The sequence below is a fragment of the Myripristis murdjan genome, chromosome 22 (assembly GCF_902150065.1).
Source record: "Myripristis murdjan chromosome 22, fMyrMur1.1, whole genome shotgun sequence".
Lineage (NCBI taxonomy): Eukaryota > Metazoa > Chordata > Actinopteri > Holocentriformes > Holocentridae > Myripristis > Myripristis murdjan.
In genome coordinates, this window is record NC_044001.1 from 14315380 (window position 1) to 14342432 (window position 27053).

Genomic DNA, 27053 nt, shown 5'->3' on the forward strand with positions numbered 1-27053 from the left:
AATGACGTCAATGTGGTGGGGAGGGAGGAGGAGAGGGGGGGTAGAGAGAGAGAGAGAGAGAGAGAGAGAGAGAGAGAGAGAGAGAGAGAGAGAGAGAGAGAGAGGAGTTTGTGCCACCGCTGCTGCAGCATCACTTTCAACAGAGGAGCTGCGAGGAGCCCACCAGCAACTCACTGAGCTCACAGAGGCAGCAGCCCCCCTCCCCCCAAAAAACAGCCCTATTGGACTTAACATTGACGTTTCGGGGACAAAAACCAAGCTGACTCTTTTCTCTTGATAGCATCCAGAGGGGAAGAGAAACATTTTTATTCCATTTTATTTTTTTCCCAGCCACAAAAGGGAATGCCATCGATAAATATGAAACTGGAGATGGTGACCATCATCGCCTGCGAGGTTGACATCGAGGTGTTTACGTCAGACAAAATGCAGGTATGCCCCCCCCAACCCAATAAACAACCAAAAAAAAAAAAAAACGCACGTTGCAAGTAGCCTGATCATTCCGATGTGTCCCTTGTATGGTTGTGCAGCAGTTTGCTCAGGACCCGACTGCATGTTCCCCTCTAGAGAAGTGCATGCCTGTCTTGGTGACGTTGAATGCAGCCCTCTCAGATGAGGATTTTTATCAATGGGAGACGCAGCTCACCAAGACGGCACTGATGCCCTGTCGGTGCTTTGACGTTGAATGAACTGCAGAAAAGGGTGGACAATTAAGGCGAGAAGGGGAGGGGAGGGGGAGATACCAAAAGAGCCTCAATGCAGCAATCCTTATTCATCATCCCTGTGATTTTGATTTTGTAGTTTTAGAGCACAAGCTGTGCATTATGGAGCTGATGTGTGCAGGCTGAATGGGAGGGTCTGTCAGAGTGAATTGTCCATGCAGGGCACATGCAAGGAAAGAAGTGCTCAGCGCAGTTTAAGACGCAGTGGCGGGCAGCCCCTCTTCTCCCCCTCTCCTTTCCTCCTTATCTCTGCTCTCTCTTCATCCCAGCAGCATTGCAGGTGCGCCGAGCTATGTAGGATAGCCTGCACTTACAAAAAAAGACTGACACTGTCCAATTAGAAATTTTAGAGGAATGCCATGCAACCATCTGTATAAGCAGTTTTCTATATAAGGATATATTTTGAAATTTTATGCCATAGGAGGAGATAAAATAATGGCATTAAGTGCTGTGTAGTGTATAAACTTACAATTGAGTAACATAGACACTCCCTGTTGGAATATTAATGAGGGCAGGTACTGGTAATTGGTTATGCTACCTGTTAGTCATGGGCCAAGAGATAAGCAGTTGCACTTAAATGCCCAAAGCGAACCTCAGGACCCCGCCTTTGGTATTGCAACATGCCAGTCTGGGGGCTTATAAGGCCACACAGATGGTTGGCCAAAGCCTGGCTCACCCATTGTGCGCTTTGGAAATGCGGAATATGTCAGAAAATATTCCCTCACCTGCTGGCTGCTTGTCTGATTTGAGTCATCATCAGAGAGTCAAGCAAGGGAGAAACCAAGGGAGAAACCAAGGAGGGGAGACATGGAGACAGAATAAACCTGAGCTACAATGCAGCTCAGCAGTCAGACCACCTATGTCCATGATCACAGCAGCCAGGCTCATGCTTACCCATCTGCTAGCACACACACACACACACACACACACACACACAAACACACACACTGGCTCTCTCAAGCAGCCTCTAGGTGAGGGAAAATATTTTGCTGTGGAAACTCAGACACACACAATCCCATTTTTCCTGTCTCTGTGTCTCACTCATCCACACTGAGGCTGCTATGTTGTGAGGAAGGCTGAATTCGGCTTTTCCTAGTGACCAACAGCAGCAAATGCAGAGTCTGAGCATGCTCTCACCCTCCCCACTTCCCCACATCAGCTTGGTCACACCACAGCCATGTATTCTGTATTGTTGCTCCGCATTGCAAACTAACTTTACACCAAAGGGGATTGTGCATGTGAAATGCAAATGTCCTGTTTCTTGTTTAGGTGTATGTTTGCGCTTGCAGTGGCGCCATTTGCTTGCATGTAATGGGTCATGCTTATAATTTGGTGTCACTGGAAGATACACGGTACACACACACACTCACACAAATGCCTGTCAACTGACTGACCCAGTCTAGTCTGCATTCCCCCAGCCAGCTCCACCACTGTGTTTGCATCCAACTCCCATTACACTCTCTAACCACTGCAGACCAGCCAAGGTGAGAGACACTAATCTGTCACCCTGCAGTTCTCCTGTAATTATGGCATGGTTGTCATCTTCTTGAAGACTGCCTAGGGACCGTGGGTGGAAAATAGTAGCTGTCAAGGTAATGAAAATCTGACATGAAATCTCTGAGGTGTTGATTGGCCAGGGTTCCTGTCCAATATGTATTCATACAGCTGATACTCAGTCATGAACACAATGAATATTGTGAATGTCTCCTTGTTCTGGTGCTCATGTATTGCATTTATAGACTGGAATCAGACGTGTCATCTGGGTCATTGTGATTTAGCTTCACAAAGAAACCTGGTTAGCGATGTTAGATCAGGAGTGCTCCTCTGAGCGGCTTGACACCGCCACGCGCGGGTCATTCTGATCAGAAAAAAAGCCTCTGTCAAGCTCTCCTTATCAGCCTCCTCTTCCAGATTCACTCAAGGAAAGGGGTTTGTGTGCAATTAAGAGAGCAGACAGAGGGCTGACTTTTGAATGGCACACAGAACACCACTAATCCTGGTTTCTGGCACACAGAGAATGATGGAGAGCGATGGGGAAGAGGGCAGATTAAAGCGGAGCACGTGGGGAGCGGTCTCTGATTGAGCTCACCCCCCCACCAGCCTGCTCTTGTTTTTATTATCATTCAACAAGGCCTGAACCCATCTGAAGCCCCTGTTTTTATTAATATCTCTGGATCTGGGGATGGTGGACAATAATCGTATTCCCCTTTGATGCGAAGCACTTTGGGTTGACCAATATGAGATGCGGACTGTTGCTATTTATAGACACTACATGGACAGATTAGGCAATTGCAGGGGTGCTTCAAAGGGCAATATACAAAAATTAATGAATAGAATTTTAATTAGAGGACACGCTTTGTGACTGGTAGAGGTGCTTCGGATCTGTTGCGTTGACACGGCTCAACTTCAAACACGAGCTGATATTCTGACAGTGAGAATATACCGTATATCTGTGACAGGAGGGCTACAACTAACGATTATTTTTATTGTTCATTAATCTCACGATTATGTTTATTTTTTAATTAATTAGTTGTTTGGTCTATAAAATGTTAATCACAATTTCCAATAGCTCAAGGCAATGTCCCCAAATGTCTTGTTTTGTCTCAACCAGCGGTCCACAGCCCAAAGATGTTTCATTTACATTCATAAAGGGCCAAAGAAACCAAACAATATTCACATTTGAGAAGTTAGAATCGGAGAATTTGGACATTTTTCTCTTAAATCTGATTCGAAGCAATCAGTCGATTATCAAAATAGTCAGCCATTAGTTTAACAGTTAGCAACTAAACCTGTAAGACGGGCGTTTTGGCTCAGTCCCTGCTGGTTACATCAGCAGCAGCCCAGCAGAATGGGCCGGACAAGGTTTTTGTTACAGTGGCCATAGTGTTGGTTACAGGCTTTCATTGCAATATGCTCTGCAGTAAAAAAAAAAAAAAAAAAATGACTTTACACTTGAGTTGTCCTCATGCTCGATGTTGTCAAGGGTATGACTGATGCTTGATGCTACATTGTGCATTTGGTGATACACATATTTTTTTGTTCAACATGACTAATCCAAAGCAGAAGCAACTCAGCTAAGCCATTGCACTAATCTAATATTACACAGAATGCACTAAGGGCGATGTGGATAAAATCAAACGTCACAGTATCTTTGATCAAAAACCTCAATAGTGATATTGGTGTTTATTTAAACACCATAATTTTTTTGATACATTTCTTTTATTTGTAATAGTGGATGTGATGACCAAGCATAGAGATGAATAATCGAACAGCTAGAACAGTGTAATAAGCCTTTAAAGCCAGGAAAAGACAGTACTTATGCCATATCACCATATTACATATCGAAAATCCCAGATCATATCCAGTCTTTTAATTCTATATTTACATGTCATGATATTCTCTGGGTCACATGATTGCCTCCTATTGGTTGTTGCAACTATGTAAGGGAGGCCAAACCCATGTTGTTTGTTTCTAAAACCCTGACGAAGACCTTTACGGGCCGAAATATGTTCGCTTTTTGTTAATTTAGCCTCTACAATAAAGGCTTTTTAATATTTGCTTCCTTGTTGTCACATTTCCTAATATTTGGAGTGACTTTTCAGTATGATATCTAGTCTTGATGTAATTCCTCACATCGCTGCACTGATATATCAATATATTGTTCAGCGTAGAATGGACAAATGAATTGCCATGTTTTTATATCCAATGTGCTCTCTACTCTGTATCTAATGATCATTTATGATGATTGATGATCTGCAGCTAACATGATTCTGTTTGGTTACTAAGTAGGTAACTAAATAATTAATCCAAATGTGAGCTGGATTTTTGTGGGAGTGTTTTGTGTCCATTTGAAGCTCACCGATACGAAGCGCCTGTTTGCATCAAATATATTTGACTCAGTAAACAGGCTTGTGCTGATTGTGATTGGAGCTTCAGGCTGTGGAGCGGTGGTGTGGTATGGTTGTTGTATGGCTTACTGAAAACAGAGCCGTGGGTTGGTGATGGACGATGTGGTGTGTGTGTGTGTGTGTGTGTGTGTGTGTGTGTGTGTGGTAGTCACAATACTGTCATTATCTCAGAGATCTACTAGCATCAGCAGATAATAGCGCAGGACACATGGTGAAGGTCATAGCACATTGGCAGACATTCAACATGGAGTGTGACGCATGCATATACAGTACATAGCTTGCATACTTGATGCTGGCCACAGCCACAGACATTCTTTTCCTCTTTTATATATGCATAAATAATTAAAATAATGCGTATAACATGTACTTGCTCTTTCAGTTCATAAATTCCATCATGGCATCAGAGTCTTATACTGAATAAAGTGTGCTTAATTCACTGGAGAAAGCTTGGCACATTAAAACTTTGAGGCAAAACAGCACGGGAACATTATGACCTATTCAGAGTTGGAGTGGAAATCGGAGATGGAGATTTCAAAAACACTACAGTAAGTCTACTCTAAGCCGTTAAGGACGGTTATTTTCTGCTTTAGTCTGTTCTCCCACATACAGAAGACAGTAGTAACACTGACACAGTCACACACGCTAACCACAGCAGTGAGTCAGCGGACTCACAGGCCGACAGACAGACACTTCTGTCAGCAAACACACACACCTCCTCGCCGGGAGAAGTTTCCATCAGCATGGCTCACTCTCCATCTGTCCTTCTGTCTGTTTGTCTGTCACCGGTGTCACCGCGTCTGTTCTCAGGCTTACCGGCACAAAATGACACTGGTTTTCAAGAGGGAACAGAGGTTACAATGAGAAATTTGGTATTTCAGCAAAATCGCTCTCTGATTTTTGCAGAGGTATGTGTTGGGTGATGTGTTTTCCCAGAACAGGCTCTGATAACGTGTTTTTTCCCTTAAATGTGTGACTGTTATATCATGTGTTGTCCTCTATTTTTAGTGTTTAGATATTGTATCAATCACTCATTGTGTCAGTGTTTTTTTCCCCCCGATTGTTGGATTTCTCACTTTGGAATAAATCTTCAACTCAGCCATGTTTTCTGGCTAAAGCAGTCGTACAGGAGAATGGATCAGGGCTGAGGAGAGAGAATGAAAATTGCTTGAATTTGCTGCTTAAAAATCAAATTTGAGTATTAGAGTAGGATAGTTACTGACAGAATGATTTATTTCATTCCATTTTACAGGATCTTCACTACTTCATTATTCAGAGAAAGCACACTGATGAACCTCCCCGTCGTCAGATCATGTTCACGAAACACAAATCAGATCTGGGTTTTAATATGATCCATGGCCAGCGTATAAAAACACTGGAGAGACTGACAGACTCTCACCAGTTGTTCAGCTGAAGGAAAGGCTGAGGAACAGAGGCAGGACGGAGAGGATGGAGATAGACGGTGACAGTATCATGTTCTGTGCTGGTAAGAAACCAGATCTGTGTCCTGGCAGGGTTGAGCGATCCTGGGCTGGAGCAGTGGGCTCAGGTGTGCCTGCTCCCCCAGTCTGGGCACAAGGCAGGTGGGGATGGGCAGCTCAAGTTGGCCTGAAACCTTAGAGAGGTGCTGGGGCTCAGGTGTCACCTAAGGGTTAGCGCTGAGTCCGTTAGGGTGACGTAGAACAAAGGACAGTCTCCTGGGCGGGGTGTCTGGTTACGCTGTGGCCACAACAACAGGACTATGAAGTGATAAGATTAGAAGCAAACAAAAAGGCCCCGCAGTGGAATGTGGGCCCACCATTTACTCACCAAGGAACAGGAAAGGGGCCGAGTCATATCATAATGACAGGCCTATGTTATTGAGAATATTGGTGGTTCATATTGTTCCTTACTGAATGCCCAATCAGATATGATTAAACAAAATGCTTCCGGACAGACAGGGCAATCGGCACCCAAATGAAAAACTCATTATAGTGTAAAAATAGGCTTTTGGGGCCTTTTCAGAAAGGCGGGCAGTTACTACAATGTGCTGTACCATTCAAACCGATGGCAAACTTTATTTTCACATAGTCAAAAGCAATGTTTACCTCTCTGAGATATCTTATAATGAGAAAAATGTTATGTCAACAGTTACCTTGGTTCCAGCAAGCATATTTAGTCAGCAATAATAAAAATCCTCCATAATGTGGCCGTCAAGTATCTGTGTTACATTACTGCAGCAGCCACTGCAGCCTGTTATATCTCCAGTAATGAAGTAATGAAGTAGAACTGACTACATATAATGAGACAAAACTAATAAAATTCATATCTTTTTCCAGCAGTCCTCTTCATAGTGCAGTAGCACTGCAGTGGCTGTGCACAGTAAACATTAGGAGTTTTTACATTGTGCTAGCTCATTCCCCCCAAGGTATCTACATCTCTGTATTCCAAACACAAGGGCTTGCTAATGGATAATGCAAGGTTACATTAACTACATTTTGCAAGGTCTGTGGCCTTGTATTGCTGGGTTTAATTGTGACCCCACTCCTACCTTCACTGAATCAATCCTATAATGCTTGGTCATCACTAGAGCTGGGTGCTGCATAACCAAGGTGATGCACTGATTGCCATGAGAGAGAGAGAGAGATGGATAGAGAAATGGAGTAGAGAGTGAGCACATCTTTCCATATACCGCGGCGGTGTAAGGTGAGAGTTGCTAGTGCTGCACCTCTGTGCCCCTTATGTAACATTGTGTGACTCTTTGGATTACAAGCTCCTCTAAAGAGTGAGGATCTGCTTGGGAGGCTGGATACGCTGGCATTTTAAGAGTGCGTGATGTCAGGATGATGTGTGTGTGTGCCTGAGTGGTGGTACTGACACAGTAAAGCGCCTGCCTCAATAAAAACCGTAACGACCAGATTGGTGGTAAAAGGATTAATGTGTCCCTGCATGCTGTAAACTGATTTCAATCTCCCAGCCGTGGACAGACTGTCCCCGAGGGAGCGCCGGTCTAGCGCCGCAGCGTCGGCCCCTGTCGATACCTTTCCCCACTCTAACTATTGATTCCATTGTTATAACACTTGCCCCGCTCACATGCCGCCTCAGTGCTTATACAGGCGATGCAGACGCAGCTATTAATCATGAGCTGTTTTTGTTGTTTTGTAACGCTGAGGGCCTGCTTAAGGATTTGTTGCTAGGCTGATATTAATGGCTGTTGGAAGAGAACAGACCTCTGAGGAGGCCTGAGCACATGATGAGGCTGGGTCTTTGAGAGAAGCAAGCTCTCCCTTGCATTCACACACATACACACACACAACCTTAGATCTGACCTGGTGTTATCGACTCTGTTTTCACATGACACACATGAGTATTCTAGTGATGATGTACTTTTGTCGCCCAACCTGGAAGATACTTTGACCATGAGTTACCATGACAGATGTCCAAAGGCTTTTTTCCATAGGGCTTTGAAAATTAAAGTAAACAAAAAAAGCTCTGACGCAAATAAAAGCATGTGACTCTTATGACACAGGTTTTATTTGACACAAAAATCTTCACAATCCATCAAACTTTTTTAGACTATTGATCCACACACAAAAGCCTCCTCTGCGTGTCCACCACAGGATCCACTCGTGCTGCTTTCAAGCTGGCTGTCAAAAACAAAAAAATCTATAAACGTGCATTTGGAAAGGTTTGACAGATCCAGCTACAGAGCAGAGCGAATGGAGCAGAGAAAGAATGTGAGTTAACATGCTGAACATAATGACTTATTAGCAGCTTAAAAATCAAAAGTTGAGATGTTTGACAGGTGTAATTTAGATCACAGAAAAAATGGCAACCTCTCATTTATATTAAGGTTTATATTAACCACATGCCTTATTCTATAGATAATTTTTTTTTAAAAAATGGAAATTTGCCCAGCTATTGGCTCAACAATGCTGACTTGCTTCCAGATTTTGGGACTAAAACCTGTAACACTCTATTAACTTATGACACATGAGCTAAGAAATTAACATAATGACTGTAAACAACAATTTAATGTTGTGCTAACTACTGGTTACGGACTTACTGTGCTCACTCCCAGGCCAAAGGTAGAGCCAAAATCGTGTGTAATATTGCTGAGTGGAGTATGAATACAGAGCCATTATACGCATTTAAGCCTAAGAAGGTCAAAGGTTCTAGTTAATCCAAAATCCTGTGGAATACAGTTGGTTTGAAACAGGAACATGTTCAGGCAACTTAAACACTTTGAATATTGTATTCAAAACACATTCATTCCCAAATGTCACTGTGACACTAGAACGGCCAGTGGATTTTGGGTGGTCTGCTGTCAGTAAAGGCAAACATGCCATGTTGAGGGTGGGTAAACAGAGTTATAACTTTTATTTTTGTGTGATTTTAAAATTGTAACAACTATGATTTATGCCAATAGTGGATCTAAAAAAAAAAAAAAGTAATTGAACGATGAGACATTTCATTGCTAAAATTAAAAATTGTGTTAAACTGCATCTGTCAACTACATATAATGCACACAATCAATATAATGTTGTGTATTTGCCATGGTTAGTTTACATGTTTGTGGTTCATGGCCTGTGCTGTGCAGTGGAGCCTTTAGACTCATGGAAAATCTAGAAAATTAATTGAATTTGAAAATTATGTTGTTTTTTTTTGACAATAATTCACATCCAAAAAGATTTGGAAATACAATGGAATATCATTTGTAGAGTACTTGGTTTTGCTCCAGACAAGTGTTTAATTATAGTGTTTGGTTGCTGGTAGACCTAGTTATTTAAAAAGAAAAAAAAAATGATAATGATAAAAAAAATCTGTCCCCAATGATAGTTGTAGATATTGTTCAAACACAGGTATTTGCAAATATTTCCAGTGGGAACGGGGCTGTCTCTCACTGAATAATCACAGAGAAGATGTGGAATTTGATAAGCAGAAATGTGTTGGAACAGGCATATAATGCTGTTCATCCAGCTACGTCTGTTATCATCATAATCTGCCGTTCTTTTTTGACCTCATTAGACTGGATCCCGTTTGGTCCTTGAGGGAGGATGGTAATTAAAAATGATGGTCCACACACTTAAGAAATGAATTTTCTTAATTATTCCTACAAGATCTATTTTTAGTGTAGAACTGTCCCTGACTCACCCTGAGGCTCCGTGGCCTACTTTGTTGGTTTTCACCCAAATCCTATTCAAGCACGAGGGTCTGGATTAGACTGAGCTAAAGCCGCGCACGTGTCGCAGAGAAATCTGTGATTCACCATGAAGAAAAATAAATAAATAACAAAAAAACATTGAATAACAGTTATTTCCTCCCCAATTAGGCTTGGTTAATCATTTCATTTTGACCCAGAATGCCAAATGGTGCAATTCAACATAAAAATGATAGCTTTTTGGATTACAGTCATGGGTTTTGATACAGAAGTAAGATCTGATTTACATACAAGCTTAAATTTGGAAAATCCAAATAGGACAGCTTTCTGTTACGGGTTTCTGGAGAAGAGATGCCCCCAGTCAGTGGATTTGCAAATGTCTACATGGTGAAGGCATGCTTTCTGCTATTGAAAGCTCTCTGACTGCTGATGTGACTCTATTATGCAACAGTCCGTATTAGCCAATGGCAAAGAGCTGTGGAAGCGTTTCGATGCCTCTGCCTCACATGCTGTCGTCCCAGTCTGCCCATTTCACTGTGTCAAATCCCATTCCCACTGCTAAATCGCAGGCGTTTAAATTGAGGCGTTTGAAATAACATGGCAGGAAATGTTTGTACCTCTCTGCATGTGTGTTGGGTGCATTTATATGACTGATCACAGGGATATTTGGAGATGCTGGCATGTTTTAGCTAGTGCGTGTGCCTCATTTGACTCCCTAAACTGCAAAATGAGTTGACAATAAGATAAATGAAAGTCATCTTTTCAACGAGATGTGGATGTTTTGCTGAGAATACTTTAGTCTGCGAAACGAGCAATTATTTGTAATTTTCTGTTCTGCTGAAGTTGGCCTCCGCTTCAGCGCATTTGTGCGTGTCAGACATGCCCGTCTGCGTCTGTGTGTTTCCTCGGGTAACGGAACAGGACGGACTCACCGCTCTGCTAATCGACACTGAGCCCCGCAGTTTAAAGTAAACAAACATAATCCTGTCTTTGCAGAAGATAGGGAGACACTTAAGTCACCTGATGTTACGTTTTATAATGCAGCATGATGGATTCGGCAGTGGAGAGTGATGCTTCTGGCTGAGGCTTGACAATCCAGGCTTGGCACTGGTTCACCACATGAAAGATGTGAGTTAAAAATATCTCTCCTGCTCTGTCCTTTGCTCAGCTTTATTGCTCTTGCCGTCTCCTTCTGCTCGCCCCTCCACTGCTCTGTCAATCACTGCCGTTTATTGTTCTTCCATCAGACCTTGACCTTGAAAGCTTGTTGACACTGCACCGTAAACCTGTGCTTGAACCCTAATCTTTTTTGTTCCGATGATTTTGTCCAGACCGTTAGCTGGTCATTTGGTTGTTGCCTTCCTGTGTGCCTGAATGTGATTCATGCCAACGGCGATGTCCTGTCGCCACAGTGATGACAGCCTTTCCATTACCGTCAGGAAAATAACTGCCTCATTACCCAAGAGGCAATCTGCTGAAGGATGGCCATCAGAACAGCCACCACCGGAGTCGCTTCAGTCCACTAGCTCGCTTTACACATCTGACCACATTGTGTTTTATTGTGCTGTGTCACTTTAAGTCTCTCCGTTGGCCCCCAGCTAGCTCTCCCCCTCTTTGTATGTTATTTTTCTCTCTTTCGTTCTCCATCTCGCTCTCTTTTTCATTTCCATCCGGGGCTGTACAGTCAACTGAGGGGAATCCCAGCGCTCCAAAGTAGATTAATTTCGTTTTCTCTCCCTATACAGTATATATTTCTGTATTTCTATACTGATGCAACATGGAGTCATCTCTTCCTCTTCCTGCTGACCTTTTAGTTCCTCGTCATCTTTCAGGCTAGTTCGGTTGCGCAACAGCAGGGCCATTGGAAAGAGACAATTGAGGACAGGAGAGGAGCTCAGCCTGTTGAGATACACCCTTGGTCTTACATAAAGGTGACACGGAGAAGCTCAGGGTCAGCAGTCATGTGCAGCACTTGTGTTTTCAATCAAGCCAAGTTGCCGGCTGTTGCTGAACTGTGGAGCCTCTGACTTCATACCACTTTCTGTCACATTGAAACAAACGAGACAAGTTTCTCAAAACCTGAAATTAAAGCTCAGAATTTGATATGCATTGTTTTGAAATGTTTGCCTAATCCAAATAAGAAGGAAACATAGCAGTGAAGAGGATTATATTAGCCAAAGTGTATTAATTTTATCATGTAAGGTTCTTTATCACTTGTTTGCCAAAAGTAGCTTTTTCCACTCTGTTTTGTGTAGAAGCTGGCTATGTGAGATAAATAGTATTTTGATCCAAATCCGTCAAGAGATGTTATCTGTCCTGTTGAGAGTCAAAAACAAGAACATGCTGTTCTCTTCCCTTCACTCACCTGCTGTCCTGCAGCCCTCACCCACTTACTGCTCACTGCACATAGTAGCAGGTGTTTGATGTAGTTTTGTGTGTGTGTGTGTGTGTGTGTGTGTGTGTGTGTGGTTCGAACCAGTCGATCTCTGCTGACAGGCGAATGGGCGTCCTTCAATTCAACTTGGATACTAATGGTCACCTGTCACATTATTTTACTATGTGAATATGCTGTGTGTGTGTGTGTGTGTGTGTGTGTGTGTGTGTGTGTGTGTGCGTACATGTGCACGTGCATGTGTACCTACAAATATCTGCCAACTAATTGTGGAAACACAGGGAGGGACCCTGCACACAAAGTCCATGTCACACACATAGTCACTCCCTCGCTCTCTCTCTCTTTCATACACACACACACATACACACAAAAGAGAACAAAGGGAGTGGGTCACAGCAGGGAACATGGTGATGGCAGATGAGCAGGCCACTTTTCAGCATCTGTAACTCAACACCCCTCATCCCTTCCTCTTGTCCCCCCCGCCCTCGTCTTCCTCCTCCTCCTGCCTCAGGATGTCCGGTCATAGAGGACCACATAAATTAGTGATCAGCACGCTCACTTATGTTACATGTCAATCTAGTGAGGGTGTGTCACTGTGAATGTCAATGTGTGTGTGTGTGTGTGTGTGTGTGTGTGTGTTTGTTTATGTGTGCACATGCCATTATGGGACATTCAGCTGAGAGCTTTCCCACTTTCATCCCCATGCCAAAACATCAATTTGAGCAGATAAAGGGCACGTAGTTTGTGTGTGTGTGTGTGTGTGTGTGTGTGTGTGTGTGTATCTGCATGTATGTTTTTTTCAGAGTCTGCTTTATCAGCTATCACACGTGGAGTTTAATGACATGTTGGTTGTTGTAGCTCATGGAAAATTCACCGTTTGAATAAGGGCTTAAGCGAGCTCTGCACAGGCCAAACAAGTGCTTTGTTATCATTCTCCAACTAATTACCCATTAAACCCAAATCAGAAGAATTTGTAAATAAATAAAAAGAGGAAGCCCAGCTGTAAAATGCATTGGAACTGAAGTACTCTTTAATAATAATATACCAATGTCAGGATTTGTTTGTTTGTATATTTGTTTTACATTTCCTCGTGTGATGATGGACTAACTTTCTGGTATCACCTGCTTAAAAAAAGTGAGTGACACTGTTTACTGTAGCAGAAGGCGTGTGCACATATTTCACCTCCAGATTGGTTGTCATTATCTTCCAACCTGACTGAGACACAGTGCTCTCTGTGATCCTCTGATGGTGATTTATTGGCAATCTATGATACACTGTACATAGATTAAACTGAGGTTAGGATTGCTGACCTAAAATATCTCTTATCATCACAGCAAGTTGCAAATGAGTGGGTGATAAGGTGATAACATCTGCCTTTCAGAGCTGAAGCCATTAACTATCTGGGACTGTTGTGGGGTTCAGACAGGAGAGTGAAAAGGTGCTCTTGAGCAATGCATTTGATCACCTTCCAGGAGCTTCCTATTCCCAACAGCAGACAGTTCCCGGGTGTGGATGTGTGTGACTGTGTTAGTTTATGAAAAACAACATGCATGAACAGTCAAATGGTCCCTGGATAAATAGCATTTTCACTACATTAGGAATCGTGTTGTCTAAGCACTTTTACTGCTGTTCAAATCCTTGGTTGAATTGACAGTTGACACACCGATGGTATGTTCACGCTACAGATTAGGGATAATATCGGCACAGTATCGGCCGATAAAGGTTTTAAAATGAATTATCAGATATCAGCAAAAATTCCAATATTGTGCATTCCTAATGAAAATAAATATCGCATGTTTTACATAACTTAACTTGAATTAGTTTTCGTATTTTGCCCAGTGAATGTGTACATTTTTGAAAAGCATTGTATTTTGTATCACAATAAGAGTAGGCATAATAAAATGTTAATTCCACCATAGAAGAGACTTGATGTTCTCTGCAGCTAGGTGGAAAAAAAATATGTACATAATCGATTGGTAACAGCATTGGCAACCAGCCAAAAGAGTTGGAAAATATTGGCATGTTGGAAAATGGCAAAAAAAAAATCCAATATCATGCATCCCTACTACTGATAAATGAGGACACAATTAAATACGCCTATACAGAGGACTGTTGCAGTCGTGATAGTAACCTACATGATACCTCAAAACTGTGAGTGTTAATAATACTCTGAGAGCGTAAAAATCAATACCACTGGTGTTTATATAAGGCAAGAAGCATCAGAGTTAATTTGACACTCTTGGACACTCACACCGGAGCGATATCAGCAAACAATTTTATCATCTCTTGTCGACTCCAATTAAGCATCATTAACTTAAAAAATCAACACTCATTGCAAGACTGAGCAGACCAGCAGTGTCACTCATTTGAAAATCATCTTGAAGCAGGCACATAATTTACAGCAAGTCCCTAACCAGATTACCAGGTTACCAAAACCTTAAGCTGAGCAAACCTTAACTAAACCATTTCTAACCAGTATAAGAGCTTCAGTCGAAAAATGTTGGTCTAAAACTGTGGATCTGGCGGCCTGCATGTTGGTGATATTGGGAAATTTGCTGTGTGCCCACTCAAATCCCTTTATACAATACACAAGTACACAGTAGTTAGTGAACTACTGCCTCAGTATTTTGCTATTGACTCTGTTGCGTAACATGTGGGAGGCATGTGGTAAGGCCAGTAGTTTAGGCGGCTCAAAAGTGGGCGAGAGAATCAATTTTCAAGAAGTACACTTAATACATGTCAGTCCTGCATTTTGCAGCACAGAGTCACATGTTTCCTTTGGCTTGGGTTTTTTGACATTGCAGTCCACGAAAAACTGTAAGTTGGTAATTCAACCCACACACAGAAAAGAGTTAAGATACTCGCACATGCTTGATTTGACCTCTTTTCTTCGCTTCTCCTTTGAAATGCACCTTGTATGGTGAACTAGAAACTAGACTAAAAATGGTAGCATGCCTAGAGCCTGAAGGTGAAGTCAGCTCTGAAGTTTAGCCAGCTATCCGGAGGCCGACAGGAAGGGAAGAAGACCAGATGCACTTACATGGTGAGGAGAACAGGAGGCAAAACTGAGATGAAAAGGGAAATAAAAGTGTTAATCTGCTTATTCTTTTGCCAGTATACAGCACACTGTGGCAATTTCATAACGGTGGCTCTGCAACATTAACAGCTCGGCATGCATCAAGGAGGATGATGATGTTAATCCTCTACAGGGATACAGAGTGCTTGCTTTGTAGCACACCAAACATCTCAGTTATATGTTTGTGGCATCTTTCTCACTGTAAATGTAAGAAAGAGCAGTGATAATGCAGTTAAATTTAGAAACCCGTCAGCAATAGGGAAAGGAAAACTTGCTTTGCTGACTTCATTAAGGCCAGCTCAAGAGAGCAGAAATAACAGCAGACTAAGTATTATGAGTAATATGATCATAATTTCTTTTACAAAAGCATTAAACAGTTAATTAACTGAGTAAATAAGTTCAAACGGTGTTGATTTTGTTTCATTGTCAGTTAAAACATTTTCTTTGAAGCAGAAGAACCATCTTAATCTCTCCCTAAAATGTGTTCTTAAACCAGTGTGACTGATTGTAGCTGATACGCTATCCACGGTGTAAATTATAGATGATTACTGTTTCGTTTTATACCGATTTATTTTATGCTATTACTCATGAATTGCTGTATAGATTCATCCTATCATCAGTCATGCAATATTTCATGTGGAGCTAAATATTCACATCGAATGAGTTTCAAAGATTTTGAGTATTCAGTGCTCACTGCGCAGTAGTGTCAGAGTCATTTTTTCCATGCACACCTCACTGCACTAATGACTAACCCTGGAGTTATGTGCAAGAATGCACAACCCCCTGCAAAAAGCACACTTTAGGTGATGAAAGTGGATATCACAGCGTGTCTCCTTCCCTTTTTGACATGACTCAGTCTCGAGTCTGTTTGATCATTCCACCTGAAGCAAGAAATCTGCATACCAGTAAGTGCCAAAGATATGATTTAGGCGATGAATTGTTGAGTCACAAAAGCTTGAAGGAAATTAATTAGAATGTGCAACACTGGTGATTGCAGTGGTTTTCAAAGGAATTTAATGGCTACCAACAACAAAGCAAACAAATATGTATAAATATAATTAATGTGGGTTTATCAAAGGAGATGGTACTACCGCACCGTTAACGCACAGAAAAAAGAAAGAAGGACCAGTTTGCACATGGATTGGACCGCAATCACTAAGCTGTCTCACTAATTTACAGACACAGTTTGCAGAGCCAACATGCCTTCTGTGTTTTTTCCAGGTAACATGCGCCCTCTCCATGCTGGTGTCAAGTGCTGCATCAGCGAAACAGTCTCGGGAGTGGTGGGAAAATTTCAGTTCCCTCTCTCCCACTGGCTGGAGAAGGCCTTAATGCCAATGAAGAGACACATCAGTGAATATATTGTCCAAGCGCTGCAAAAATACACAGGGACAGATTTTACGGTGCTGCTTGCCAGTTGTTATTGTTGCCAGTGACGGCGTGCATGAGATCCTCAGGGTGCTGAGCGCACAAGAACAGGAGCAAGATTGCCTGATTGAATTATTCAGAGCCGACCTCACCTGCACAGGAAGAAAAACAATACAATACGGACAAGTAACTTTTCCTCAGAGCGAAACCGCAGACTTTGTAAAATATATCTTATGATTATATGTCCTTATTATGTATTTTTATCCAGTTAATGCCTCAAAATGGCATTTTGACAGTTCAGTCTAGAGTTACGTCAGAATTAAAGGTGTGCTGCAATCTCTCAGCAGAAAGACATGAATTGAAGAAAAGCCCATGGCTCAAATTTCCACTGTATCAGTCGGAAGACACTGACATAAAGCAGTCTGAATCAGGCCCATGCTATTCATGACAATCTTCCCTCTTTCCACAGACGTTTCCTTTAATCAGAATAGTACATTCAATCTGTCAGCCATCTTGGGTTTTGAAAGAAGACTCAGTTTCATGGCCACTTATCTGCCTGCACTGGGGAGACGGTCAGCTGGGAGACAGAGAATAGGCCTGCTGAGTGCTCTGTCTTTGCCGTGCTCTGGCTGCTGGCGTGTCGCAACCAACTCTCTTACCGGGCCTTTCCGTTTTCCTATAGCCCTCCTGCTGAGCTGCTTGATTGAGTTCACAGCTGGGAATGCCAATTTGGCACCATGGAGGGGGTAAGAGGAAAATGGTGAGAGATGCGGGACTGAGAAAGACAAAGTGAGCAGCATAAGGAGAAGGGGAGAGTGATGACAGCGAGGTGATAGTTACATAAAGACAGACGGACAAAAAAAAGATAGAAACAGAGATAACAAAGAAGACAGTGAGAGAGAGACGGCATCAGAGGAGCTTGAAGGGAAAAGGACGGGGCTGGCAATCTAATTTCCCAATTAAATGAATAGTCGATGATATGGGAGCAGAGGAGTCAGAGTCACGTCTTGTGCTCAGGCAGAGGTCGCACTGAATAACTTAGACCCTAGAAGTCTGATTCACCCTGAGATCACTCATCTGCTCTCCAAACACAATGCACTCGCACAAAATCAGTCCACTGATGTGAGTCAAATTGTTTTTGTCTTTTCGATTTCATCAGCAGTGTGAAGCGAGCTGGATTTTTACACAAATTATATTCTCTTGACAGAGACTTGAGACAAGTGAAGCAACCATACTTCTGTATAACCTAGAGCTTTGGTTTGCTTCGTTCTATTTGATTGATTGAATGACTAATTGATTGATTGACGGATTGATTGATTGATGCATATTTAACACAGAACAGTTAATGGAAATTATTTGGTGTATCACCCATCAGTATATGGATGCTAAATATAAAAGTTTCAGGAAAATAGCCTTTCTGGACTGCTATTATGTTTTTTTTTTTTTTTTTCTGATTGGTTTGCAGTGGATTTCATCAGCCCAACTACTGAATTTTCTCATCCAGTAGAATAAAATGTGATCCCTCAGCTGAAGTGAAAACATGAAAATAACCAAACCTGTATAGTTGCATGGTTTTCTTTGGCAGTGATGAGATGCCGCAGTCAGATACCTGGGATGTAACCGAGTGGTTAGAGAGATTATTCTGTACTGAGAAGGTGATAGACATAATCTCTGCTGGAAAGGTATTGATTATCAGCCAGGTGTTTCTTCAGCAAGACACGGCACAGCAGCCTCCTTAATTTAAACCTAAATATCACCTTTGCATGTTTGTGTGTGTTTTTACTCTCTGCAGGAGAGGTTTGAGGCGTTGTTTAGGATCTACGATGAACAGACGTCCTTCCAGATGTTCAAAAGCTTCCGGAGAGTCCGGATCAGCTTCAGCACCCCAGAGGCCGCAGCCCGCGCTCGCATCGAGCTGCACGAATCCGAGTTCAACGGCAAGAAGCTCAAACTTTATTTTGCCCAGGTGAGCACTGGCTAAGGGAATGGGTAGGAGAAGAGTATCTATGGGATGTGCCCCAGCGATAGAGGAACAGTGCTTATTAACGTCAAACATGATGTTTTCTTGCTTCATTTGCTTGATCATGCAAGGTCACACATGCACAAATACACAGAAATGCACAAATCCACACACAGAGAAACCAGGGAAACACAGTGACACTGCCTCTCTTTCAGCTTCATTTTAGTTTTTTTACCCATGAAAGTTGATCCTCTCCTCTCTGAGCCACACCTGACCGCTTCCTCAACCCACCATCCACCTCCCCTTCTCTCTCCTGTCAAGCCCCATCAGTCTTTCAGATGATTGAACACTCACAGGATAGCCCATAAATTCTTGATTTCTCTTCCATCCTGTTTGTGTGTGTGTTTGTGTCTTTCCTGTGGGGAAAAAAAAGAGGTGGGAGAAAGAAAATGGAGTCTCCTGCCAGTGCAAACACTAATATATAAGAGGAGTGTATGTCTTCAGAAGTGATGACACATACAGTGCGTATTGTCACATATTCACCCATACCCACCGTGACTAGAGCGAGAGTCCACATGAACAGCTTTAATCACGAGGCAAGCTCGAACAAATGTCTCTCCTTTATCCCAAATATTTCACCAGTCACGACCCCTGCCTCCCAGTATTTTGTTATAAGAGGATTAGGATTTTACAGCACAAACAGATGCCACATGTTGGTAATTATGGCAATTGGCAGCTATCGCATCATTCAAAACTCTGCAATCCCCTTGCAATTTGAGATTAAAAGGAAGATTGAAGCCATGACTACAATCCTAACATGCTTTTCTCCTTCTAAAGTGGAAACCAGAATCACAATCACCTAAATTGCCATTTTCAGTAAATGTATGGAAACTTTTAGGTGACTAGTGCATGTCAAGATATTAGTCTGGCATATAAATACAAGGACAATGGCATCTCATGTTTAGTGTAGGGGTTGAGCAAGCAGAGGATTTAGTGCACTACATCTAAGAAGGAAATATTGTACTTTTTACTCCACTTTTTTTTTATTGATTTTTCAGAATAAACTTTACCATGCAAAAACATAAAAAAGACAAGCTCATCAAATTAAAGGCATTCTTACAGTTTAAACTAAACAACAACAACAACAACAGTATATGGAGGCCAATCAGCACCTGGACGACCTACAACAATAAAATATAGGTTGATGCTGGAATGATTTAATTATAAAAACTGAATAAGTTTATGGATGATCATTCAGTTTCTGTGGATTTATCATTCTGAATGGGGCCATTTTTCTGAACAACCGGTCAGTACTGAGCAATGCATGCAGGCATTTTGGTACACAGTGAGGCTGCAGCTGTAGACGAATGCAACATCCGTGTTAGAGTGTTCATCTCTTCTCTGATAGGTCCAGAACGGCGGCGAGGACATCGACAAGTCGTACTTGGCCCCTCCCCAGCCTGTCAAACAGTTTCTGATCTCGCCGCCTGCCTCCCCACCTGTGGGATGGAGCCAGAGTGAAGATGCCACACCCGTCATCAACTACGACCTGCTGTGTGCAGTGGCCAAGCTGGGACCCGGTGAGTTTTAAGGCTGAAGAATTCATCAAAATAATACTGAACTTGCAATATGGTCAAGTGGAATATCCAAATCGCGGAAGCTGCATTTTTTTTATGCAAGTGGAATATGTGTAATGTAAGAACATGTAAGATTTGTTTTGATACACACTTCACCCTCAGTGAAAATGAAGATTATGATGCAAAGACAGTCATTCCCACTAAAACTGTAACGCAGTCAGAATATCTGTCAAAATAATTGCAATATGATTTTTTAGCATAATTTCAGCCTTAGTCAGTATTCAGCCACGGAGTTACTCACACATACACACAAACAAGTTCATGTTTATGCAGTGCTACTCTGTGGAAAGGTGGTATGAAAATATCTCCATCAGATTATTGCGTCTCCGTTTGAGTCATTGGTCACAGAGCATCAGTCACCTGGATACAAATAGGCCTACACAGGAAATAATTTCACGCCTCTCAGTGAGGTGTTACGCTACATTTCTGCATCGCTGTCACCACCAGGAAGGAACAAAAGCTGCTCAAGGATGTTTTTGAATGACGACGGTGGTAATCATCACTTTTCTGTCGTTGAGCCGTTCATTGAAATGTTATCAAAATTGCAATATGGCCAAGTGCATATCTAAATTGGAGGAGGAACTGCAATTTTTTGATAAGTGTAAAATATGTGACAAATTACCATTATAAGTGAAGTATTGTGGTGTTACATAGATGGCCTACAAATCATATTCTCCAAATGTAAGAAAACGTGTTTGTTCGGTACAAACCCCTGCAAAAATCACATCATCATCATTTTAATAGGGTTTCATATAACATTTTTTTTCCTTACTGAAGTGTTGAATTACATTGCAGTTAGAATATCTGTCAAACTAGCTCCAATATGATTTTTTTTGTCAGTCATCTAATTGCCATCTTTGCCCTGCAGCAGAACCAGACGTTACCTCTCTCAATCTGAGATGCCGTGTCTTTTTGTAAGACTGTCAGCAATGAATAACTTCCATAACATATTTATGAGCTGAGAGGCATTTCTAAACTTACTTTGTATCCCTGTGTGAAATGTCTCCTGGCATCAGACTGTCTGCCACAGTGCTTACCAAGTCTGAAGTCTCGGTCAGGCGGCAAAAACAAAATAAATAAATAAATCTGCTCGAAGCCCGTAAATTAAATCTACAGTGCTGACCACCATCTGTCACTGTCAAAGGGGCTGAACTTCTAGTTGCTCCAAGTGTGTGACCCTACTTTCTGACATCTGTGTGTGTGCTTAAAAGCAAATTCAGATGAACGGGGCAATGAAATCAACCGAATTAAAAAAAAAAAAATAAAAAAAATAAGAGCCTTGAAAAACATTTCTAAGAAATGGCTCACATGCAAGTTCTTTTTGCAATTCCCATCCCATCACTGTTTCAGCAGCGACAGGGAGTGTGTAGGCAGCACAGCTCAGCACAGTTAGATTTGTTGAAGGGTTTCAGCTCCTTCCCAGCAGCCTCCTGCCCAGGCAGCATTGGCACTCATTGTTGCCTCTGTCTGCCTTGTTGACGAGACTCTATTGCAGATTGGAGCAACCTTTATTAAATGTCACTTACCACACATCACAGACTGTGTGTGTGTGTGTGTGTGTGTGTGTGTGTGTGTGTGTGTGTGTGTGGTGGTCACGTTGCTGGAGAGGAAAAGATAGTGCCAATCGCATGTAACTCTGACTTGATTTGAGCATAATTAGCTTTTTTTTTTTATTGCCGACAAAAGCATGATTTACCCCTACACACATACACACACACACACACACAAACCACGCCCAACACACACATGTGCACATGCATCCCAACATGCACACACCGTCCAGCCCGGAGATCCACTTTTTTCCACATTGTGCTGTTACCATAGAAACACGAGGCATCAGGAAATGGGTTTGTTCTTTGCCTCACATCCTGGTTCTCACGATCAGACCAGAGCCGTGCTGCGGCGCGCTGGCTCCCCCTGCCAGCCGCCTGCGGTAACAACAGGCTCTTTCCACTGTCCGTCTCTCTGTTTGGCACCAGAGCAGGAGGCGTCCAAATCCATTACCCCCCCGCCTGCCAGCTGTCTTATCTCCATGGCAACTGTGATGCAATCTAGTATTGTGGATGTTTTCAGTGTGAGCATGAGAGGCAGACAGACGAATGGCGCTCTAAGAAAAGTTTTTTTTTCCTTTTATTTCTTTTGAATCCATTCTGTTCCACTTCTCTTTCTCATCTAGTCTTGTCGTCTAACTAGGCCGGACCAGGTTATTATGTTCTGTAATAACACATCGTTCTCAACGCGTTTCAGAAATAATAGATTTTGCTGCATAACTGTATCTTGCTCTGTCATGGCTGCTCCAACCTGCTGCACCTCTGGATGGTCTGGGGCCAGATTCAGTCATTTTAAGTGCAGTTCCTCAATGTCTTCTCTGTAATAGTCTCTTTTCTTGTGGATTTCTTAAAATTTCTTACTTCTCCTTTTTGGAATTCAACTGGTCAAATAAGTTCAAATTCAAATATGCATATTTGTTCATCTTAATGCTCTCTGTCAGGAACAAAAACTTGACTAGACTACAAATCTGTTGTGTTGCATCACTAAATCTGTCCAAATTAATGGTTTACTTAAAGTAAATGTTGGTTACTTTTATTTTGCTAAAACCTTTAAGTGTAACTAAACATACTAGCTTATAACAATAGACTAGAGACATACCCACACCAAATAATGTTTTACAATAAATGCTAATCTTGATGTTCGAGTAAGGAAACCCATCAAGATTTGGAGCGATAGCGTAATTATCTAAAATTTGTTTAAAAATGTGAATGCATGCGCCTGAGCTTTTCTCTATGGGAATTTTATCACAGGTGAAGATTTGAAGGGTTGTCCTAAAGCAAACAAAATCAACATCAAATCTGAGAACTGTCATTTAAAGAATAACATTTTTTCATCTCCAGGTGAGAAGTACGAGCTGCACGCGGGGACAGAGTCCACCCCCAGCGTGGTCGTCCACGTCTGCGAGAGCGAGACAGAGGAGGACGAGGCGGCGCGGCCCAAGCAGAAGATTGTCCAGACCAGACGTCCCGACGGGCCCCCCAAAGTCTTCAACTAGAGAGGCCCCTCCCCCCCGCGCGGCCCCCGACCGCCCCTTTACCCGCAACACACCTGCCCTCTCTCTCTTGTCTCTGCACTCACAGAGAGCGTCGATGCCCCTCATTTCAGTTCAACTACAAGCAAAACAAACCAACAAACATTGCTCGAGACGGTGTTTGTGGGGAGCGTGGCGATGGAATGAGGTGGCTTGAAGGGGATGGATGAGAATCACACACACACTCATCACATTCTGCGGACGGTGTGGGGAGCGGCAGGCGTCCCTGCCGCCACCCCACCAACCCCCCTCGTTTTCAGCAAGAGGGGTAGAAATACCTGTCCCAACGCAGGCACCTGTCACCTATCATACACACTCAGCTCTCATCGCTAGTCCTGCTCGGTAGTTAGTTAGCTCGTTAGCTTATTAGTCTTACCTCTCCTTCCGTCTTGTGTGTACAGTAATCTTCGGTTGAGGACATACAATACCTCAAAGAAAGACTTTTTTTTCCTTTTTTTTAATGAATTGTGTTTTTCAGGTTATGTATGTCTCTTTTATGATTGTTTTTCTCTTTTTTTTTTCATTTGTTTTCATATCTGCTGGTTTGTTGCTTCAGCTTGCTCAGCATCAGGATTGACTGTGTGATGTTCCCGCTCTTGTCTGCATGTATATACTGTGTTACAAAAAATACTTACAGAAACACAAATACTAACAAGCTATATCAAGAAAAAGGAACCTATTTAACATCACACACAGCACGGAGCGCCATATGTAACCAACAAAAGTCGTGGTGGTTGTTTGACTTGTTATTTTTTTGCTCTTTTTCGCTTTTGTCCTTTTTTTTATTTTATTTGGAGAGGTGTTGTTTTCTGCTGAACTACTAGATGTGTATTCTTAATATGTATTTGATACCCCAAACAAGTTTTTGCATGCTTAGTTACTTCTGTAGTTGAGGAGCTGAGGTGTTTTATATTGTTGTTTGTGATGACAGGGAAATGGTATGACGCTTTTTTGACGCAAATGCATATCCCCACGCCGAGTTTTGAAGTGACAACTTAGGAAAAGAGGCTTGAATGGGTTTTGTAAGATTGACAGTTCTTTTCGAGTTGATGGCGAATTTGCATCAGCAGCTTTTGTTGGGATTTGAAAGATCTGAGACAGTTCATCCCCCTCATCTTCTTAAAGGGGTTTGGGATGATGTTTCTTCTTCTTTTTTTTTTTTGGTCTTTTTTTCTGATGATGTTTGATTTCATTCACATCTTTAATGTCTTGGTTGTGTTGTTTTATCAACCCACTTTCTATGTGTCTGGTTTTCCTCGGGAAGCCGACTACTGCTTGTTTTGCACTGAGTATCTCTCGATATCTCCAAGCGATGACGGGGCTCTCTGCCGTCTCCTGTTGCGCAGTAGGAAAATGTGCTGCTTCTTGGTGTAAATAGCTGAGTAGTACATCAGTGGAAATAGTCCATAATAGATTTTGTAGTTTACCTGAGAGCATTTTTGCTGCGAAAAGGGAAAAAAAAATTAGACAGCCTCATGAGATATCAACCAAAGCACTCACTCACCTCACCTCAAAAAAAAAAAAGTGAAATCACGTTGATTTTTTTCTTACTTAACGACACTGACGCATATTGTTAAACTGAGCAGAGAGAAATCGAGCATAGTTTCCCCACATAATGTCATTTTTTTGATTTTGCAGTATGATTTTGGAACACATACCCTCCTGCCTGAAAAATTACTTACATTGTAAGCTGCTCTACAATGACCCTCACTGTAACATTTGTTTTTTTTTTTTTTTAATTTTCCCCACAATCCTGTGTTAAAGCAGTGCGGATCACCTGGTCATTTTTCATAGAGGTAATCCAGTGTTTGAGAAGTAGTGTGACCGAGTGTCAGGAACAGGGCTTTTGGATCTCAGCGGTGAGTCTAAACCATTTTTGTCGTAGACAGCATGAAATCTAAAGACTTTTTTGCTATAACAATATTAGTAAGCAAAAGACAAGTCTGTCTGCATGTGAGCACTTTATCGTCAGTGTTTTGTTTCCTGCACATAAAAAAAAAAAAAACAGTCTTGCTTGAGATAATAAGGTAGGAAGCACATTGTATTACTTTTTCTACTTCTTTCTTTCATTGTTTCTTTTGTTCTCAAGCTGAACACCTGGTTAGCCTTCTCACCAGCATATTGCAGTGAGTGAAACACTCGAATCGTCTCATGTCCACTTCCTTTTGCTAGTGTGTACCTTGGAGACTTTCAGGCCTTTTGGATTTATGGCGGTGTACTATTGACAAGGTGTAGACAGGTTTGGGAGGGAAAAAAATAAATAAGGACACAGAGTATTTTAAGATGGGACGTGGAACGAAATCAGTGTCTTTGTTACCATGTTTGTCCTTGAGACACAATCACGTTATTTTCTGGGAAAGGGAAACGTTTATTTTCCAAACGCACCACATGGGCAGAGTGCACTTTTAAACACTCTATTTATTATAGCGGATCGGTTAAAGTGGAAAGAGCAAGAGGCAGAGGAGGAGGAGGACAAGGAGGAAGAAGCGTTAAATGAAGATTTTTTTTCATCGCCTGTGGTCATGGTATTTGAAACTGGGTGCAGTCGGTCACAGTTGAAGAGAAGATGTATATTTATGTACATATGCCAAGTGTTTTTTGTTGCTGAGGCCAGTCCCAGTGTGCGGTTTGTTACGGCTTCTGTTTATGTTGTAAAAACAAAACAAAACAAAAAAAAAATACAAAAAAATACAAAATTGTACAAGTCCTGAAGTTGCTCGATCAAAACCAACTCTCATTGTGTCGTGTTGAACATGGACTCTGTTTGAATGTTTTCTTCTTTTGGGGGAAAGTCTACTAAAAGGTCAATAATACCGTTTGTCACTGTTGTACTGTTTCTGTTGAAATATGAATATTGTGTCTTGTACTGTAGAAATCCAGAAAACAAAGTAGCAAAACAAGCAATAATTTACAGTTCTATAATACCAGTATGTGTATTTTCATGTTCTGTACTTATTTCTCAGAGATGGTCTCTGTCTCTTAACAGTATCCGCTTCTATTTGTGTAGTACAATAGTCATTTGTTTCACATAGAGAAATACATAAAGAATTATTCTTAAAAACCATGTTTAGTGTTGTTTATTTTAGGGGGTCCTTTCCACTTGTGTGAGGACCTAGGAGCACAGGGGCGTCACACTCCGGGACGGCTTCACTAAGACTTTCAGGCGGCTCTTAAGACGATGCAAATTAAGGCGAAGACTGGAAAAATCTTAGGGAGGGTCCTGTAGTGCGTCCTTAGCTTTAACAAATCCACATACAGAGGCAGAATCGAATGACTTCAAAGTGTATGACTACTGTACTTCCTAGATTTATTGCATAAAGGTACACATTGAGTAACATTGCAGTCATTTGAATTTTAACTCATTATTAACCCACTCATGCAGATAAAACCCTGTGTTTGCTTACTCACAGGCATGCACACACACACACTAAGCTTTCCTCCAGCCTCTCTATTGCATGTCTCTCCTCAAATGTCAGCCTTTTTGCTGTATATTTTCACTAGATGATGGTTTCAGTCATGCCGATGTCTGTCAAAGAGTGCATTTCCCAGTGGATAAAAATGACCTGGTGTGTCATTCTGGGCTATAACGTACATGGAAAAGCCTTTAGCGCCGCGGTGACTAACTGGATATGTCGGTGTATTTAAATCTCGCTCTATATGGTAGAATGAGTCAGTTGTATTGCCACTTGCACTTTGCACCTCGGATCTCCCCCTCAGGACTGCACAGCACAAACAGCGTGCATCTGCGGTGTGCCACAGCGTCTTTGTTGTGCT

The 27053-nt window shown here is 42.0% G+C and overlaps 1 protein-coding gene across 2 annotated transcripts in view; it reads left to right on the forward strand.

The window, feature by feature from the left end:
• The window catches only part of rcan3 (regulator of calcineurin 3), a 41791-nt gene extending 15448 nt beyond the window's left edge, over positions 1 to 26343 (forward strand). Inside the window, exons 1-4 of one of the 2 annotated variants that reach the window (XM_030044616.1) lie at positions 157 to 429; positions 18393 to 18566; positions 19969 to 20140; positions 23089 to 26343. In XM_030044616.1, coding sequence (XP_029900476.1) covers positions 343 to 429; positions 18393 to 18566; positions 19969 to 20140; positions 23089 to 23243 — 588 coding nt within the window. In that variant the 5' untranslated portion in view covers positions 157 to 342 and the 3' untranslated portion in view covers positions 23244 to 26343. Of the gene's footprint in view, positions 1 to 156; positions 430 to 18392; positions 18567 to 19968; positions 20141 to 23088 lie in introns of those variants that run through there. The other variant, XM_030044615.1, reaches the window with a different exon arrangement.
• Positions 26344 to 27053: the final 710 nt, after the last annotated feature.